At 38.6% G+C, this 20561-nt stretch overlaps 2 protein-coding genes across 3 annotated transcripts; both read left to right on the plus strand.

The window, feature by feature from the left end:
- Positions 1-1450: 1450 nt before the first annotated feature.
- On the plus strand, positions 1451-5356 carry rdh5 (retinol dehydrogenase 5 (11-cis/9-cis)). 2 transcript variants are annotated; one of them, XM_071493910.1, is made up of 6 exons: positions 1451-1570; positions 2511-2596; positions 2755-3077; positions 3186-3444; positions 4199-4362; positions 4757-5356. In XM_071493910.1, the coding sequence occupies exons 2-6, from the start codon at positions 2565-2567 to the stop codon at positions 4975-4977; spliced, it is 999 nt and encodes a 332-aa protein (XP_071350011.1). In that variant the 5' UTR covers positions 1451-1570; positions 2511-2564; the 3' UTR covers positions 4978-5356. The 2 variants fall into 2 exon arrangements, with proteins under 2 accessions (XP_071350011.1, XP_071350010.1); XM_071493909.1 differs by lacking the exon at positions 1451-1570 and having other exon boundaries at positions 2499-2596; positions 4757-5108.
- A 1519-nt stretch (positions 5357-6875) lies between these two features.
- Positions 6876-19421, plus strand: gls2b (glutaminase 2b (liver, mitochondrial)). Its single transcript, XM_071493908.1, has 18 exons — positions 6876-7205; positions 7832-7931; positions 8014-8135; positions 10051-10180; positions 10618-10697; positions 11232-11395; positions 12214-12272; positions 13166-13198; positions 13321-13379; positions 13543-13609; positions 14061-14111; positions 14257-14433; positions 14565-14696; positions 15398-15490; positions 15561-15622; positions 16065-16141; positions 17829-17892; positions 18447-19421. The coding sequence occupies exons 1-18, from the start codon at positions 7033-7035 to the stop codon at positions 18601-18603; spliced, it is 1800 nt and encodes a 599-aa protein (XP_071350009.1). The 5' UTR covers positions 6876-7032; the 3' UTR covers positions 18604-19421.
- Positions 19422-20561: the final 1140 nt, after the last annotated feature.

Below are 20561 nucleotides of genomic sequence, written 5' to 3' on the forward strand. Positions count from 1 at the left end.
ATTTAATTTAGCACTAAAGTGTATGTTAACAACAGATGTCTATGAAAATTCTCAGTCATCCAGGTAATGGATATCCAAGGAGGGTGGAATCGAGGACAGCTAGGCTTGACATTTGACCTTCACTTTGGAAATTAAGAACCCTCTTGGTTTAGCCTTGCATGTGTAAGATATGTATGTGTATACATAAGGCTTCACAACAGCTGTTATGAAAAACACTTCAATGAAGGATGTGGAAAAATCTGCATGAACAGCCTCATTTGAAAGAGGGAAGTTTGGGCAGGCTACTTACAAAACCCTCTTGTCAAGATGTTCATATGGACAGTAGGTGTCAGTTGTGGGCAGGCAAAAATTGAATGTTAATTTGGTTAAGGACAGATTTTTGGCTGATGGCTGTTTCAAAAATAGATGGCAGAAGGCCAAAGGTTATTCAAGGTCTAATGGAGAAAGTTTTGCAACAGAACTACTCATGAACCACTAAATACAAAAATGGGATAAATATTTGCCTGGGTAGGCTGATTCAATTCAAGGAATGTGTGACGTAAAGGAAAGTTGTGTCATGATGCACGTTGCTGTTGAGTTCGCTCACGTAACTGCAGGTGTGGTTTGTAACTAATTACACTTCAATTCACTGCACACTATTAGGATCGTGACCAGGTAACAGACTTGATGCTTCAGTTAGTACATAACAGGGAACAGAGATATGCTTGTTCTGTAAAAAGGAGGTTTGCTTCACACTCACAGTCTAAATATAAAATATATTTATTTAAGCCAACATTTAACCAGAAATAGTCTAACATTTACTTGTAGGGTTTTATGGAGGCTGCAGTCCTGGAGCAAGTCACATTTGTACAAAACACTTTTCCTTGTCGCACCTGGGTTTTGTTGAAACATTATATTGACAAGCCACAATATAATTTACAGTATAATAACCACTTCTTGTTTGTAGCCTCCATTTCTGCAATATAGACTGAATAGTCTCAAGACATGCATCCTAATAACATAGGAAACCACTTCCAGAGTATACAGCCTACATTTTTTTGAGCTTAAAAACTGATATAATAGGTCAGTGAACTCCAAGAGCCAACAAGATTATAGACATGTTTTTAAGGGTACACAGTGCTTTAACATGTGGGATTATCATAAGTTTGTATTAACAGTCTTAACACATAAAGTACTTAGGCATGTATACCCTGAGAACCGCTAGGTTCTGAAAATATATTGGCAAGAATACTTGAAAGAATCAAATGTAAATTGAAAGTGGATAATGCACTGTGAGAAGTTGGAATACCAAAAAGAAGTCCTTTGACATCAAAGTTAATTTACTGCACCGAAAATTCTCAGTATTTTCTGTAAATCCAACCCCCTTTTTTTCATAAATACACACATGTACAAACCAAATGGTTACGGATTGGGGATTACCAATTGCGGACTTGTCTTAAGGGATAAACCACAGGAATAAAGCCTCTCTCTGACCAGCCTCTCTGAGTTAAGACAGAAGAATAAGCAGAAAGGGAAAGGGAAGAGGACGGATAACTTGTGGAGATCCATCACTTCTCAAAAAGAGGAAAAGGTAGGATAATACAGTCTTTATATAAATATCTCTTTCACCATTGAATTACCACAAATGACTTTTTTGTCACACATGCTTTGGGTCTGTTTTTGTTTGTTTGTTTTCTGTTTGTTTGTTTTAATTTTTACATGAACCTCTGTAATGATGGTGACAGTCACAATTTCCTGTTGCAAATACATTCAATTGAAATTAAATCAAAGTAATTCAGTAATAGTTTAAATGTATCTAACAAAACCTTACAGCAAAGAGTAAGATGGTTTCAAGTTTGGTTACTAATATATAAATTATCTATATATTGTATATTATATGTATTGATTTAAACAAATATTTGAAGTATTCTGGTATTTTTCTCAACATGTATTCACTAGTGTTGTGAAACTAAATTTAATATTCTTAACCTGAGCTGTAACATGACAGGATCCTTTATGTTTTAAATAACCAGCAACAGTATGGGTACAGTATCTAATTAAAGTTGCAGACAATTTTGATATCGTGGATAGTATAACCCACAGAAGTTTGTATTTTTCTCACTAATAAGCCTGAAAACTAATTGGTTTTCAGCAATGAGCAGCTTAAGCAGCTCCGTCACGGGCATTAAAATTATGCTTCAAAACAATGCACCCCCTCCTCCTTGGGTCTCGTTCCCTCACAAATACCTTTCTTTCTTCCATAAGAGTATTATCCAAAGATTTCTCATGTGCCCAAAGCAGTTCTGTATTACAAGCACCTCTTCTGCTAAGGCTCTCAGTGAACAGGTTCAACAAATCAGCACAATACTTCAACAAGACCCTACATCATAATGAAATAGAGTAGAGATTTGATTATGGGAATTCCTAAAATTAGTCTGTCTATTTCTGCTTTCTATTCCATACCCAGAACATAAGATCTGGAAGTTTGCCATGTCAGTACCTATTAACATTTGTGCAACATGTTTTTTCAGCAAGCACAAACTCCTCCAGGTGACCAAAAACCCACTTCTAATCCCGAAGGCAGCATGGATACACAGTTCGTCTATGACCTTTTAGGGTAAGAAATGCCAATGCTACACCACTGTACAGTTTTCCAATAATTTGACAGCTGTAGGCTAACCTTTTAACCAACAAGATTACACTCAGAGAATATTTTCAAAGAGTGAAATCCATGTCTTTCTGTTGTTATAAACTCTCCTGTCTCTCCTCTTACAGGGAGAGTGCTTGGTTGTATATCAGTGCTACCTTTGTGGTGCTGTGGGTCATTGTGTGGCTGTACCGAGACAGCCTGGAGATTGAGGACATCACTGACAAGTATGTCTTTGTTACCGGCTGTGACTCTGGGTTTGGAAACTTGCTGTGTAAGAAGCTCGATCGAAAGGGTTTTCGTGTGCTGGCTGGCTGTCTCACAGAAAAGGGAGCTGATGATCTGAAGCGAGTTGCAGGCCCTCATTTGAAGACTGTCCTGCTGGATGTGACCAGTCAGGACAGCATCCAGAAAGCCATGGAGTTTACCAAGAAGGAGGTTGGCGAGAAGGGTGAGAGATGATTTGCGTTATTCAAATATGAGATGACTCTGTCAATTAAAGGCATGTCTCTGACACAAATGATCTTCTTCCCCTGTTTGTCTTTCATTTCCTCTGTAGGGCTTTGGGGTATTGTGAACAATGCTGGACGCTCATTACCCATGGGCCCTACAGAGTGGATGAAAGTGGAGGATTTCCAGAGCACACTGAAAGTCAACATGAATGGAGTGATCGCCATGACGATGACTTTCCTGCCCCTCATCAAAAAGGCTCGTGGCCGTATTGTAAACGTAGCATCAGTACTGGGTAGAGTGGCTGCAAACGGTGGTGGATACTGCATCTCCAAGTTTGCAGTGGAGTCCTTCTCTGACTGCCTCAGGTAAGACCTACGACCGCAGCAGCATTTGATACGCACATACTGTGGCACTCTGTATGCATCACTCTGTATATAATACAGTATATTCTGACTATAAGGACAAACAGTCACAATCTTAATTTGCCCAGAGGGGGCATTTGGTGTGCAGACAGTGAACATTTTCAGTGCTATAAAATACAAACCATTAAATACATTTAGAGCAATAAAACATATTCCATCCAAAAACTGCACTAAAACACAAAACCCTTTGCCTCAGCAAAATATATGCCAGACAGACAAATATTGGCTGATAAGATCAGACAGGGAAGAATATTGGTCTTCCTCACTGCTTCTCAAAGATTTAATTTAGCTGAGCTTATTATAAAACCAGTACCCCTACTGTCCTTTCTCAGTTGCCAGGTTGGCAACAGGAGAAGGACAGCCATTTAACCCTTTACCCTCAAATGAACCACTTCTGACCAAACCTCTGAAGAATTTTGACTTAAATGTAATTATTAACTGCTTATCAACATGTGTAACCGCAACTTGATGGCTTATTAAGAAAGTGTAAAAGGTTTTTATTTGTGGATTACCAACATTGATGGCATTCTGGCAACCCAAACATGGTTCCTATTAATGACATATAATTTATTTACCATTAATAAAGCCATTAGTTACAACTTATAAAACCATTACAAAGGGTAACTTGTTGGAAGGTGGTACTCAAACTTATTTAAAGCTTTGTGTTTGTGTATGAACATGTGTTTTCTGTATCCAGGAGAGATATAAACTACTTTGGAGTCAACGTGTGCATCATTGAGCCAGGGTTTTTCAAGACTGCAGTGACAAGCCTCGACCCCATCGAGAGGGAGCTGCATCGCTTATGGAACCAGCTCAGCCCTGAAGTCCAAGCAACCTATGGAGACAAGTACCTCGATAAGTGTAAGTAAAGTAGACTGATGGTCACTGCAAAATAGAAGTTAGCATTAATTTGCCATAGAACATACCATGTCTGTTTCATGACTGTGATTTTTGACTGATTCTTCCCATCCCATTCTTCTACTGAAAATTACTGAGTTTTTCAATTATAGCATGAGCTTTATAGTCACAATTAAATGTGATTTCTCTGCTTATTTTCTATAGAAAGTTGCCTTCATAAATGAGCACAAAAAATATGGAAATCATCTTTTAAAAAATATGTAAATTAAGGGTTAAGTTTCATTGTGTCTTGTCAAAATGTCACATCATGAATCTCATTCAATATACAGCACGTACATTTTTAGGTGGTGAGAAAAAAATCTATTCATCTGCTTTTGCATGTGATATTTCTTTTCAGACATCAAGGTCCAGCGTTTGATCATGACTGCTGTCTGCGACACTGACCTCACCAAGGTGACCAACTGCATGGAGCACGCTCTCACAGCCGCCTACCCACGCACCAGATACAGCGCCGGCTGGGATGCCAAGCTTCTCTGGATCCCCCTCTCTTACATGCCTTCCTGTGTGGTTGATATCGGGCTGAAGCTGGTACTACCTCGTCCTTCAAAGAGTGTGTAACTTGTGATGTCTTTGAAGAAATGTCTTCAAAGTCATCAGCCTTTTTATGTCATTTTGTGTCATTTTGACGCAGGGCAGAGGTTGACTTAAGATATAAATATTTTGCCTTTCAAAATACCCATTTTCCTTATCTGCATTGGTAATGTAATGATTTGATGTTGCAGTTATTATATTTATATGTGCATGATCTGCCATGTAAAAGTATTTTTTTCCTTTGTAATGTCTGCTTGACACTTTTAAACAATGTGAGAGAAAATATTGAAACTGTGCAGTAAAATTTACTGTATAAATATAATATTGTTTGTTAATTTTGATGCTGTTATTTATGGATGCTGTTAATCATCAGAGGCTAAATAAACAAATCATACTATCAGAAAAAGTGTTGCAGTGATCAACTTCTTGCAGACACAAATAGAGGAAACATCTATCAAGCTTTGCCATGAAAAAATAGCTACATTCTGAGTTACAAGGATGGGAAACCATATCATGATATATGGTTTATTTGATGAATGTGAACGATGATACATGTGAAAACTTGTTGGTGATTTTCATATTTTGGTTTTAGTTAGAGTTTGTCTCCATTGGTCTAACAAATACTCAAACTTTTCCATAGCTCATAAAAATCAGGGATCATTTCTAACCAACATGAACACTGTGATATATAATTTATAATAACATAAGTTTGACAGTTTGTTATTTTCATGCAGAGACACACACTGAATGTCAGAAACATTACAACAAGCAAAAGAAAAATGTGTCACCAGTATTAGGTTCAGTTGTCCCGCCTATAATCAGTTTATACAATTTTATATTATATTATTATATTATCAGTTTATATTGTGCAACACTGAAATCAATTGGCTGGAAATTTCACCAGGTGGTGCTAGAAATTCACACAAGGTAGTGAGGCAAGACCATTATGTTATTATACGTAAGTTATTCTTATTATGTATAGGTTAAACCCAGAATTTGTGTAGGCTACTGTATATAGACATCACTTTGTCTTTGTCTCACCTCACACTGCTGTACACACAGAGATTATACAAGCATTTAAACCACCTGTGTAATATGTCTGGCTAATTTTTGTGTAGTTTTAAAAACTATCTTTAGTATTTCGCGGTGTCTACATTGTTCTAAATAACCTGTTAGGCCCACTTTTTAGTTAACTTACTTCACTGTTATTTGACTTGATAACATTTTTTGTTACTTGGCTAAGTAAAGTTAGTTATCAGGTAAACAACTGACACGTGTATCCACTGAACATGTTGAGCTGCTGGTGGTCACAATAATAAACTGAGAAGCCTGTTGACTGAACGTGTGTTGTTACACAACAGGTCGAAGGATTTCTCAGACTTAAATATACCTGAGGAGTTACAGCCAGGTGGAAGGTTTTTGTTGTAAGGTAAAGCTTACTCTGATCTTTATTCTTAATCAATTCTAATTATGTAATAACAAAATGCTGGATTACTTCTCATGGGTGAGATACCTGTTTCCCCAAAATAAAGCTCTAGCCTCTGGTTTGCTACTGTAGCTGTCAGTCAAGTGACAGCTACCACATGAGGTGGAGACCGGAGAGCCTGTAACTTATTATACAGACCTCCTGCTGCTTTCAAGTGTTCCTCGGAAAAATATACGTCATCTATTAAATGCAGACAACTGGTGGCATTTCTCTAAATAATGTGTCTATTAGGTACGTTTAATAGTTTTCATATTTTTCACATGTTGTATATTTTTTTAGTCATATTGAAGAGCTACCTGGCGTGGAGTGAAGAGCATAAATGTGTTTAATATGAGAAAAGTGTTTTTGAACAATGCGAACTCAACATGAAATAAGTCACACCAGCACTGCCATATTGCATCATCTTGCAAACCTTTTGTAAAAACCTAAATTTCCGACCACACGTGAAGGCAGCAAAACTTCAGCTCAGTTGAAAGTCAGTGACCTCGCTGCTGCTTAACAGCTGAAAAAAAAAAAAAAAAATCATTAACAGTCACCGTTATCTTTTGTTTCCCTCGCCGTCAAACTGTCAGTCGTGGCTGAGGTTTGTCGCAAACATGCACTGTCTGAGAGCGCTGCGTCTGCCAAACTCCGTACAGCAAATCGTCAAGAGTACAGATGCGGCCAAGAAGGTTTTCACCATCCAGCCAGCGTGTTGTCTGAGCTCCAAACCAACAGCCGCGTCCCAGCGACGACCCCCCACACACTCGGATCACTCCCATCTTAAAATGTAAGTGTCTCTGTGTGATACACAGTTGAGTGTCAACGCCTTCCTGCTCGCACCGGCCGCCTCCACGCCTGTTTCAGAAATAACGCTTGCTTTATATATTTTAGAATGTATTTACAGACGCATATGCACATGTACATGTCTGCCTGATATTATGTACAATATATTATGGACACAGGATTTGATGTATTCTGTAAACATTTCAAGGAAAATTATCCAGCTCCACTGCTACAATAGTGGTCTTAAATGAGGTAAGCAGCAGTTTGATAGATAGAAAGTAGAGAGCAGAAAGTATAAAACAGCCTCACAGAACACCTGTTACATACTGCAGGTGCACCAATCAAACAAAATCAGAACAACATGTGCCCATAAATAAACCCCCCTGTATGTCTGGCATTTTGCTTTTCACAAAACACATAAGCGCTCATTCCTTTTTGTGTGGGTGGTGGGTGGTTTGTTTGCATGTCAAACAGGGCAACAGTGTTTGAACCATTCCAACTATTATTTTAGACATTAGCTTATACATAACATTTTTAAGTTGTTAAGTTTTGTTTTGTTTTTTTTTTGTCAGAGAGCACCAAAGACTGTTGGTGTTCCTGTTTTCAATAGTTTACTCTTCACTTCACCAGGAATGTACATTCAAAGCCTCCCAGCTCTGGAGTGGAAGGCATGCTTTTCTACACCATCACAGAGGGAAAAGAGCAAGTCCCCATCTCATACTTCACCGCAGTATGTAGTATGAAAACACACCGATTATGTACTGTTTATACACAAAACCAGCACCATCTATAGTTTCTGTTGTTTTTTGCAGGCCCTGAGGAGAACCGGCCTTCATCCGTCTGACCCCCGTCTAAAGGAGTGCATGGAGAAGCTTCGACAGGCCGTGAAGGAGTCGGCCGGTGAGGTGATGATGGACAGGGACCTTTTCCACAGGTGAGACAGCGGCGCATCTAGAATGCCTGTCAAACACAGAGGCAAGGCAAGGTGCTTAGGAATGATTCACACAGTTAGTAATGACTTCACTAATCACTCAGTCTCTGCTACTGAAATACGTCTTGACCAAAAACAAACACAGATATGAAATGAAAATATGAGACAACAAGCCTTCTTTTTTTTTTTTCCACAAAATACACGTTGACACTCCACGGTGGGGAAAGTACAGGCGGTGATGATAAAATGAATCATCTAATTAAATTTAACTGCTCCAGCTCCAGGCTTTGGGTTCACTGTCACACTCGAATACCACAGAGCCATCGTGGACATCGAGGACAAAGCAGCTCCCATATCGTGTCTGCTTATCTTTACTGGCTGTGTCGTTATATATGGGAATGAGCTTTTCACACCTGATGATTTGATCACCTGAAATCCAGTGGTACTGAGTTCCATCGTATTAGGGTGATTTACAGCCAGTATCTCAGGACTTCAGGTGAACTGTCTATGCGTACAAAGTGCAGGACTTTAATTAGCTCACAGTCCAGTGGCTGCTGCTGGGACATTATAGCTCCCTTTTTGGTCTGTTCTCGTGGTTTATGTCTTTTTCCCAGAGGGACAGTATAATCTACCGTCAGTACAAAATGTGGGAAGTCATCTCCCAAACACTCATATGCTGTACTTCAGATACTGATGTGTTGTTGTTTTATTTCCCGTCCTCCTTTATGTAAAAATCTACAAATTATGAAGAGATTTCACATAAATACAGCAGATCACCTCAAAGACAGGACACAGCAGGCAACTTTCATAAACAATACTGCCCAGGCGCTGTGGACTCAGCCACACAGTTGAGAGGAAATATAACCATTGATTTTTACAGCAATTCTCTCACTTCATTGCCTGTGTCTGAGAGCGCTGCTTCTCTACGTCCCTGCTCAAAAATTGCCATGTGTCTCAACGCTGACTGTGTCATGGTGTTTTGTTTTCCATTCGCCAGCCAGCGCAGGCATGAGACCAAACTATTTTTAGTCTGACCTTCCAACAGCAATCCATTTTAATGAAGGATTTGTTGTAAGTGACTTGCTGCATGATTGTCTTTCTGCCTGTCCCTCCCTTTGTCTTTCTTTTTTTCATTCCCTAGTCTTTCACACTTTCTGTACTTTATCTCACCGATTAGACGTGATTTATGTCTGATTTATGTACAAGATTAAGACTGTGGAGGAATTTAGTGGCTGACATATTATTGTAAACACATTTATAATCAAATACAATACTTTGTGAATGTCCCCCACAATGTGTATCGGGGGGAAAAAGTTTTAGACTGTATGATCAAATTCAATCCAACGCAGAGATTTCTTTAGGTTATTAGGTTTTTTCTATACAGTATTAAATGAATTGACCTGACTAATGTCATGGAAATATGATAATATTTCAAAAATTTGTTATCACTTCTTCGATCTGCAATCAACCCCGTATTTGCTTTTTGAATAAATAAAGATAAATATGCAACAAAAAAACATATTTTCTCATCACTGTGCTCTCAGTTGGTTGATATATAGGTAATCTAAACAAATCATTCAGCTCTTCAGTAAAAGCCACCATGTGCACAGAGATCCATAAACTGCGCTACATGTTGTGAGATATTAGTATAAATTGCTGAATCTAAACCTGAAGGCAGCCTGTGGTGTACAAAACATCAGTGTTATGTAGCGTGTGTCAGGACATGTCAGCTTTATTTACTGTCATGCTGATGAAAGCAGAGGCCTGTTGCTCAGAGTGATAATGTACGAGCTTGCAGCTGCTCCCCACTCACACACACACACACACACACATTCTATGTTATTGCAATGTCAAGTAAAGCATGTCATTTACGGTAAGTGCTCCTGAGTAACTCTGCATTTTGTTGTTTTTCTCGCAGATGTGTTGGTGGAAACATCGTCCTGCTGATCCAGGCCTTCAGGAAGAAATTTATCATCCCGGAGTTCGACGTGTTTGCACGAAAAATAAATGAAATCTACGACAGGGTGCAAAACCAAAGTGATGGGAAGGTTGGTATTCGTTGTTTGTTTGTTCCTTAGAAATGGAAATTGTATTGTAGAATTTCCAGGTCTTCTGAATTGAGGGAATATACGCCGAGTAACGGGTGTAGAAACATGGAGAAACACCATAGTGCACACATGTGACTACTCATTCTAATACCTACAGTATTTCATATATTGTTGTATTATATAGTATCTTACTTATATGTCCTGTGTATGGTGTAGTCAAGAACAATCTACATTTAAAGCCTGTCATGAATTTCTTTGAATTCACACAGACAAAGCACAGTGTAGTAATCATGACTGTCACATTCACTGATTCTTCTTCACTCATTTTCTTCTAACAGCTTCTGTGCTGCAGTGCTTTTATTTCTGACTCTCACTCCTCAATCTAAAATTGTGTGATCTGACTGTTACTGTGTTTCCCATGTGTACCCTGGCGTTAGGTTGCAGACTACATCCCCCAGTTGGCCAAGTTTAGCCCAGAACTGTGGGGAATGTCTCTGTGTACCGTGGATGGCCAGAGGTAAGAATAATAGATTTGTACTTGTACAAAATTATCTCTCCACAAGGTCCATTGAGTAGCAGTTCTGGAGCTTTTCGTTATATAACACAGTCTTCTTTTGCAGATGGAGTTTTTCGTGGACTCATGGTTGATCTGTATATGTTTAAGTTTCTGAACACTTTGAAGACTTCTTATCGATGTCAGCTGAAAAGCTGAGATTGATTTGATTTGAATGATGCTGAGAAACAGAGTGCTATGATTGAAAGCTCATAGATACTAAATGGATCTGGTGATTAGAGGGTTATGTTTCCAAGACCAAGAATGACCATTCAACAAATATATAAATGAGTTAACCTTTTTCCTCCTGACCTCACCCTGTCACAGAGTTTAATGCTGAAATATTGTGACTTTGTTTTATTGACACAAACTGTGATATTGAAGCACGACTGGGGTGTCACTTGGGAGATACAGTTTGATATATTCAGTGAGACTGGTAACATTATTTTCCAGATCTTTTGCCTCTTAAATGCTAATCCTTGGGTCTTTTTCCTCCAGGCACTCAGTAGGTGACACCAAGCAGCCGTTCTGCCTGCAGTCCTGTGTGAAGCCCCTGCAGTACGCCATCGCCGTCCACGAGGCGGGAACCGAGCACGTTCACCGTTATGTCGGCATGGAGCCCAGCGGTCTCAAGTTCAACATGCTCTCACTTGATGATGAAGGTGTGTAAGGCCTTATCGCTGTGCTGATGGATTGTAAAAGCTTCCATCGCCCTGCAGTCAGTGTGAGGTAATGACACTTCTAGTTTGAGCCGACAGGAGAAAGAAATCTATAAGATGTGGGTCGATTCGTGTGTCTGCTGTGCCGGGTTATTTACGTTTTGTTTTACTGCAACACTCACTGGATGGATTATGTCTTCCTCCAGCAAAAATTTCTAACACATCATATCTTTTCACCAGTATAATTTTCTTATTGTACAAATTTTAAAGATGAGGTAATTGGTGCAGACAAATAAAACTACCGGAAAATGTCACCTTGGGATCTGTCACGCTGGGATGGATATTTTTCATTACTTTCATTTTTTCTAGTATAATCAACAGATTGATCAGTAATGATTAAGAACAGTACTGTATTTTCCTTGTTTGCATTTTCCTTCAAACTAAGAAACTGAACTACAGCACATTCAGAGTGCTGCTGCATGAGATGTAAAAGGACCCACCACTAATATTGGACTTGGTTGTGACATATTGTTTTATTTCCTCTATTTCTTTTTTAATATGTAGATGGGCCTGCACCTCAGTATGTTCACATCGTGTTTTACACACATGCCAGACAAAACCCTCCAGTGCCTCTATGGCTCCACTATGACTTATCTATATTTATTAGTATCTGCTTTACTGGTCTCATGTTGTCTGATGTTATATGTAGGATTAAGATGATGGACTGACAAAAGGAAAGTGATTTTCCCTTTTCCAAAGATTTTATTCAGTACAGAACCCCTCATCAACATTGTACCTTATCTTGTCGTCCTTTCCTCCAGATAAGCCCCACAACCCGATGGTGAACGCTGGAGCCATAGTGATCAGCTCTCTTATCAAGGTAAACAGATGGACGTGTACGGCCTGGTGTGTGGTGGTTGAGTCAGCACGTACAGTAAATCACTCTCCTTTTAGTAAAAGTCAGTGACAGAAAATTTAACAGACTGTTGTACTTTGGACTGTGTGTACTTGATGTTAACTGTATTATTTTAAATATACATATATATATATATATATATATATATATATCTTAAAATATTAAATTTGTTTTATAGATTGTTGCAAACACATTCCTTGCATTCGTGACATTTATTGTCAGTATTGGTTTTTTTTATAGACATTGAATGAAACATTTTTAATTTTAATAGAACATTGCCAACAGTTAAAACAGATTTTTGGAAAAACAACATCTTTGAATAATGAACCCCATTTAGCCCCGTAATGTGTGCAGCATGTTTTAGTTTAGAGCCAGCAGGTTGCTGAGTGATGCAGTGATAATCTTTATGATAAAGCCTGGGGGAAATGTCATAAAGCAGCAGTGGCAAATTATTAGTATGACATTAAAGTATCCTAATGTATGGAATATTTAAATATGAATATGACTCCTTTTTTTTTGGCATATTCAAGGTTTTTCTTCCAGATTCCAATCAGGAAAAAAATGGGATCAGAGGGATCTTTTTTCACAGTTGTCTATAATCCTGTTTTGTGAAAAGTTCCCTGAACTCTACCTGAGCTCTGTGGTTTATGATCACTGCCTATCTCTCCTCTCGCTGTTCCAGCTGATAATAGGATGTTAAATTATGCAATCAGCGATACATTCATGTATTGTTTCACCCTGTGTAATTAGTCATACTGAAGTCATATTTAGTGTTCATGACTGTGGGAACTAAATGAGTGTAGTAATTACAATCAGCATATTTATACAGAATCATATAACTCTCGCTTTGTTTTCAGCCTCGCTCAAATAAGGCAGAGAAGTTTGACTATGTAAGTAGTGTGCCTCAGATTTTCCTCTCTGTTAAGATCATGAATATCAAACTGTGGCATGATTATCTCAGTGGGCACAGAGATGCTGCAGTGCACATTAAAATGTGTCTTTATTTGCCTAGGTTATGGAGTTTGTGAAAAAGATGGCTGGCCAAGAATATGTTGGATTCAGCAATGCCACGTGAGTGCACTGTCAAATCTTTTAGAGATATTGTATCTTTATATACAGTATATGTTCATTTAACACACCTAAGTTGCTAGACAGTGTTAGGCAGATTGCCTGTCCACTGACCTATTGCATTATTGATGCTGCAGTATTGACCCCTTCTGCTTACCGGTCTCAGGTTCCAGTCAGAAAAAGAAACAGGCGACAGAAATTTTGCAATTGGATACTACATGAAAGAGAAGAAGGTCAGTAATGGAACATTTCTCTCCCTGTGCTGAAATATGCGGGGTTACAAATCCCTTTTATTTACTGTTGCATCTGTTTGAGAGAAAGCTTAATGTTTACATAGCAACTGAGTGTTGTGCATTCACATGTACAGTATGTTTCCATGACATGTTCCTTTACAGAGCTGGTACACGAGTTAATATTTTGAAAAAATCCATGTTTGCTGTGTTTTTGCTACTGTCATCAGTTTGCTTGTCCAATCATCTTTGACACCAACCAAAACTTGTTCTCTGTGGCCTCTCCATACCTCTTTCACACCCCCCCATGAATCACCACTGATCTTTTGACTCTGGGGAACCTTATAAGCTGAGATATTTTTGATTTTCTGGTTGAAAAATCATAGTATATCTGCAGTGTTAGCCAGTACATGTAAGTCGATCATAGTCATAATGATCATATTTCATCTGCCAGTGTTTTCCACCGGGAGCCGATATGATCGATGCCTTAGACTTCTACTTCCAGGTAAACTTCTCTGCCATGAACACAACATTTCATAAAGAATCATGAAACAACCTTGTTTTTGTTCTTCTTGATCCCAATATTAATTTAGCTGAAAAGAAAATAGTTCCAGTAGTTTCAACTAAACTTGACCCTCCTCTGCTCTCAGCTTTGCTCCATTGAGGTGACCTGTGAATCAGGGAGTATCATGGCTGCCACTCTGGCCAATGGGGGAATTTGTCCGATCACTGGCGAGCGTGTCCTGAGTGCCGAGGCAGTGCGAAACACTTTAAGTCTCATGCACTCATGTGGCATGTATGACTTTTCAGGCCAGATGGCTTTTCATGTGAGTAACACTGGAAAGTGACTGCATCACCACAACCCCCCCAACCCAAAAGCAATGTCATTTCCATAGTTCGCTGTAAAGGAAACGCTTGAAACGAATCACAGATATAACCTCTTGCTCTCGTCTCTCAGGTGGGCTTGCCAGCCAAATCTGGCGTGTCTGGTGCAGTACTGCTGGTGATCCCCAACGTCATGGGAGTAATGTGTTGGTCTCCTCCACTGGACAGAGTTGGGAACAGCGTTCGAGGAATACACTTCTGTCAGGCAAGAGCAAGACGTACACTCTTTGCATTTAGACTGTTTCTGGGAATGGGTTGGATGCTTCAAAGAATTTTATATGGGATTATAGCATCAAATCATTCTCATGGATTACTGCCTGCTACTGCCTTTTTGTTTATCTTGCCACTAGATGGAGCCAAAGTGAAACTGGAAGTGGTAAATAGACTACACTTTCGTAGCACTTTTGTAGTCTTTTCATCCACTCAAAGAGCTTCACAATGGAAGCAACGTGTACACGGCACTTTTCTCTAAACATATAGCACCTTTCTACCATACATAGGAGCCGGGAATCAAACCACAGACCTTTCAATTAGTGGACGACCCACTGTACTTCCTGAGCCACATAGTCGTCCTCCATAGTCCTCCTGGACTATATACCAAAGTTTATGTGAAACTTGGGGTCTAAACTATCAATATCGCCACAATGTAAAATTTCAAGCTTTTTTAAAATGAAAAGAATGTGAAAGAAGATGAAAATTACTTCTATATCACAGAGACAACTTATAACTGATCATATAAGTGTTATAATTATAAATCTTCTGTGATGTAGCCACTCTGGAGTCTACATCCAAGTGACTTCACAGGTTTCAATTTTCTTTTGAATCTGTGTTTGTTTTGTTCTGATAAAGAACTGGCAATGTTCATGTGATACATTTTCTGTATCTGTAACTGTATCTTATCCTCAGGAGCTTGTTTCACTCTTCAATTTCCACAATTACGACAACTTGAGGCACTTTGTGAAGAAGCAGGACCCTCGCAGGCAGGATGGGGACGACAGAGTGAGTAGTTGATTGATATGTTAAATACGTTGAGTGCCTCTGTCTTTATGTTGCTTACCTGTGTTTGCAGAACAAATCTATTTTCAACTTGATGTTCGCCGCCTACAGTGGGGATGTGTCAGCCCTGAGAAGGTACATTACCGCCTTGAATGTTTACACCAGGCCGGGGTAACAAAAAAAAAACAAAAAAACATACAAATGATTGAAAAATTATCAATAATATATAATAATCCATTCAGAACTGTATGGATCCATTTGCATTTGTTAATATTTGTCCACTCATTTATCCAGGATTTTCCTTTCATGTGTCAGAAAATCTGATGGCATAAACAAATGTTGTACAGAGACGATTTCATGTAAACAATAATTTTAAATCTATTTGTTTATGTATCTATTGCGTATCTATCTCGGTCTGGTCTGTAAAGTATCTTATAAACATAAAGTTTATCTGCCTGCATGTTGATATATATTGCAGTGCAACATATACATACATGTGTGTGTGTGTATGTACACACACACACACACACACACATATAAAAGTAGTTGTGAAGTGCACTTTTATTTCTTCCATCAGGTTTGCTCTCTCATCCATGGACATGGATCTAAAAGACTATGATTCCCGAACAGCACTGCATATCGCTGCAGCAGAGGGTGAGCTCCTAAAGTTCTTTCCATCTGTGCTTCTGAAATTTCTTTTAATGAATGACCACGCTAAATCACTTTCATAGGCAAACTGTAAAACAGTCAGGCAGCAAGTCTGTATGACCCAAGGGCAAAAAAGTAAGCATTGTAGCACAAATGCTGTACAACCTCTGCTCTGAAAAGTCAAGGGAAGCATTCAGAATCTGAAAAATATGAACTCCAATAAAAACATAACAGAAAATATTACAGAATTTTAAATAAAATATTCTGCTATATTTTTCATTCAAATAGTTTCACACTCCTCAACCATTTTAGGTCACTTTAAAGGCCCTGCACATCTATTTCCCACAGACACAAGTGTTTTCACTTTTTCTACCTGATTAGACCTCCTGCACCGTGTGAGTATATAAATCTCTCTAAACCCTCCTTTTGTTGCATAAGTAGGGAGAAGATACACTTTCATCATTCTCATTTGTTCATGTATGCATGAATTATTGATTCAGCACAGCTGCGCCCAACTTCAACCCGAGCAGAGGTCTTATCAGCCAGAGCAAGCGAAACGCCTGTGTGGGTGTTTTTTAATGTGTTTTTAAAGCTACAATTTGTGCTTTTTTCAAACACGTTTATTGATCTTGTGTGGTGGAGTGTGGTTAAACACTAAACCTGGCACACTGGCTGTAGCTGGAGACACCCTAAACTCTGCTGAGACGTGTTGATCGTCCTGTCTGGTCGCACCTGTCACATTCTGTCCTGGTCAATGGAACAGGTGCAATATCGATAATGTTTCACTCAGCACATGGCTGGATACCAACAGCGGTGAAGTGAGACATAACGAGTCATTTGCTGTGGTTCTAAGATGACAAACACGTGGGAAGATTGGTTGCCGTAGCATCCAAGAGCACCTTTATCACACATCCACAGACCTCAATCATTCAGTCGTTCAGCAGTTGTGTAAAAAATAAAAATAAACAAAAAAAAAAAACTCTGTTTAACAAAAAGATGGCAGATTTTCTGTTGATCTGTTGATCTGACAGAGAAAAACAGTTGCACTTGTTAAATTATATGTTTTGACGCTCGCAGCTGTAATCAGTTTTCACTTCATTTGTTTTCATGATTAACCACAGAGGTTCAGTACCTCTGGCTCACATTACATAAGACCACTAATGAATCAGCTCACCAACCCTTACAGAGCACCATATGTTCAATTATTTGTCTTCTGCTGTGGTTGAAGTTTATTCACTGTGCAGATTTAATGCTCCACTGCAGCGACTTCAACAATAACATTTTTTAAAAACAGCGTTGTAAGCAAGTCGTCTGTTTACAAGATAAAGAATGGGAGTAATAAGTGTTTTCTTCCAAATGAAAAAGGCAGAGCTTTACACTCCTAAATCTGATTCAGAGTTGGATTGTGACTGGAGGAAATAATTATACATCTTTTTTTTTTTTTTTTTTTTTTTTATGTAGTTCATATTTTTAGCAGCTTTATTTGTCTGTCAGAAGTATTTTCTTCACCCACAGTTTATCATGCTATATAAGAAACTAAATCATGAATAGCTTGCTAGTTTTGCTTGGTATGATTTTAATGGTTATGTTGCTGTTCCACTGCTGTTGACTGTTTTTTGAGCTATCAGAAAAAGGTTGTCTCTGTTTGGCCCTGATGGGACACTTGTGAAACTCTTTATTTGTTTATTCTCAGGTCACATCGACGTTGTGAAATTCCTCACTGAAACTTGCAAGGTTGATCCATTTGTAGAAGACAGGTGAAATCTGCATCTCTACATTCTTTGTATCCTTTAGCTTTTATTTTCTTCACTGCTCCAGATGTTGTGAATTTGATCATGATCAAATATTGTAACTTGAACTAATTGCAGGTATCATTTCATGTATGATCATTTAGCTGACAATATTCCCTATTTAGATGTGTATTCTTTTCTATCTATCTTTCTATCTATCTATCTATCTATCTAGGGTTAGGGTTAGGTTATCTATCTATAGTGTGATTCCTTATCGGCCTGATTTTAGAACATGTTTGAATGATAGTAAAATGTTTTCAGCATGAACTGAAGTTACACAATTATCTATCAGAGCATATCATAAAAAAATACATTGAAAAGATACTTAGAGTAACTCAATAACAGTTTTAAGGTTGAAATATATTAATGCATTCTAAGAGTGATCCTTCAATCTTAAATTGGCTTTACCACATATTCCTAATCCATAATTGAAAGCCTAAGTGTGAACCGCTGAAAATTCTCCTCCATAATCTATCTGCTAATTTCTCTCCCCGTCGTGACCTTCATTCTTTGCTTTGCAGGTGGGGGAACCTACCAGTCGATGATGCCGTGCAGTTCGGAAATGAGGAGGTGGTGAAGGTGCTGAAAGACTACCAGGAGCTGTGCAGGCAGCAGGAGACGCAGCACACTGAGGCTGAGCGTTCCCCAAAGCTAGACACCATCGAGGGCATGGTGTGAATAAATACGAGTCATCCAAACTGTGATATGTCAGGGCATTTGTGCCAAACAGAACCAAACTGATAGACCTATCCTGATCTACTCTATGCTTTGGTTCGGTGACTTGACTGTATGATTTAATATGCAAACTGGTTGTTGCAGGAGCAAAAGAATTCAGTCATTCGGTGATAAGGAAAACTGTAGAAGCATGCAAATAGGCCAGAAAATGGAACACAATAGAGTTTGTGAAAAATAATAGAACAACAGAGCAATAACAATTAATATAACAATTGTGGGTTTATGCTGACTTACATTTAATGGGAAAAGTTTCAGCCTAATTTCAAATCAGCAGTGGTGAAATATATAATTTACTCGCACATAATGTTAATGTTGTGATAAGGTATGTGTGCAGTTATATGGAGCAGAGTATCTCACTATTGCCGAAGAGAGTTTTAATAACGTCAAAAGATGGACATTTATATCTACAGTGCTTCTTATAACTTATAATGGTACTTTACATTTTTATTGGTATCTGTATGTATTTTCTCATTGTGCCTTGTTAAAAACCAAAGCAAATGATTTGGTATGGTTGGATGCAAAAGCTCTCATTTGATCACAATTCTGCATGATCCCAGTAAACCTAATGTAGGATTCATTGTATATATTTTGTTCTTCAGCTGTAAATAAGTGTACTGGATTCTTGATGCAGAAATACACAGAGTGTTATAATATTTATACTCATTTTAACTCTGCATAACCATGAAATTCCCAAAGGTAATTTATTATGAGGAATATTTTGACACTGAAGACATCCATTAAAATGTTTTATTTATCTGCCACCCACAGTTTCACTTTGCAATTTGTTATTAAATATTAAGCAACAGTGACTAAATCACCTGAAAGCAGGAGTACGTGATGAAGAAGCAGCTGGAGGTGGCCGGTACTGAAGTGTTTCAAATGCTATTGCTGCATGAGTGTGTTTTGTATAATTGTTACAGTTTTTATGAAACAAACCTGATTGTCTTTGTTACTTACAGATGTAAGGTTATTCAGATTTGACAGATTATCCCTTCACTGGCCCCTCTGATGCAGCTGATTTAAACAAACAGTGGTTGCAGCCACAACACATGTACTTAAGTTTTTCTTGCATCCTCCAGATGGCACTGTTTCCCTATCATATAAATGCCTGTAATCTCAAACGCTGAACCCACAGCATCCATTGTACTGAACAGAACATGCTTAGATCCCTGCAGGAAAGGAACATTATTGAGCAGATAAGAGCTTATGTAAGACTGACCTGGCATCCAGAGAGAGCCGGCTGCCACCTGAACAGTCTGTGGTTGCTCAGATTTATCCTCCACCTTGTTCCACTGCAGCAACAGGCAGGAAGTCCTGCCTCTGCAGGGCAGACAATAAAGCACCCTGCATCATTTCTTATGTTATATGTTATATGAATATGACCCCTGCATGGGTAAGACATGCAATCTACTGGATTATGTGTCGATATGGACGAATGATGACCCGTTGTTTCATTGATTAAGTGAGAGTTTTCTGTGTAGACTGGTGCTCTGGGTTTTCTTGAAAGCATTCAATAAAAACAACCATTCACTCCCAATCATTATCTAGTAAAAGCTTGGGAGTGTCTTGCCTTCAGGGAGACACTGGGTGAGATATCACATAAGTGCTTTCTTTTTTCTGTTGCTACCCACGATAATGACAGCCACGGATTCAGGACTGTAGCTGCACAAAATAAACTAGGCCTTATCATCAACATGCCAGACAGACAGACAGACAGGTCAGGATTCAGGACAAAAAAGAAAAGGACAGGTACTTTGATGAGCTGAAATAGAAATGAGAGTGAACCCTACCACCTTCTTTCCAAATTTTCGAGGAGGGAGAGAAAAGAAAAATTCTGACAGAGTAGATATGAAAAATGTGATATTTTTTTATTGCCATAAGGGACCAGTGTGTGTGACTCA

This window comes from Trachinotus anak, unplaced genomic scaffold, assembly GCF_046630095.1.
Source record: "Trachinotus anak isolate AG129_WGS33_773 ecotype Australia unplaced genomic scaffold, CSIRO_AGI_Tana_v1 ptg000013l, whole genome shotgun sequence".
Taxonomy (NCBI): Eukaryota; Metazoa; Chordata; class Actinopteri; order Carangiformes; family Carangidae; genus Trachinotus; species Trachinotus anak.

What these genes read in the sequence shown, in the direction of transcription:
- gls2b (XM_071493908.1), top strand. Translation starts at nt 7,033, where the DNA reads ATGCACTGTCTGAGAGCGCTGCGTCTGCCAAACTCCGTACAGCAAATC. An exon ending in AGGCAGAGAAGTTTGACTAT is followed by an intron (nt 13,199 to 13,320) that starts GTAAGTAGTGTG and finishes TTATTTGCCTAG; the next exon opens with GTTATGGAGTTTGTGAAAAA. An exon ending in GGCAGGATGGGGACGACAGA is followed by an intron (nt 15,491 to 15,560) that starts GTGAGTAGTTGA and finishes CTGTGTTTGCAG; the next exon opens with AACAAATCTATTTTCAACTT.
- rdh5 (XM_071493909.1), top strand. Translation starts at nt 2,499, where the DNA reads ATGTTTTTTCAGCAAGCACAAACTCCTCCAGGTGACCAAAAACCCACT. An exon ending in GAAGGAGGTTGGCGAGAAGG is followed by an intron (nt 3,078 to 3,185) that starts GTGAGAGATGAT and finishes TTTCCTCTGTAG; the next exon opens with GGCTTTGGGGTATTGTGAAC. An exon ending in TCCTTCTCTGACTGCCTCAG is followed by an intron (nt 3,445 to 4,198) that starts GTAAGACCTACG and finishes TTCTGTATCCAG; the next exon opens with GAGAGATATAAACTACTTTG.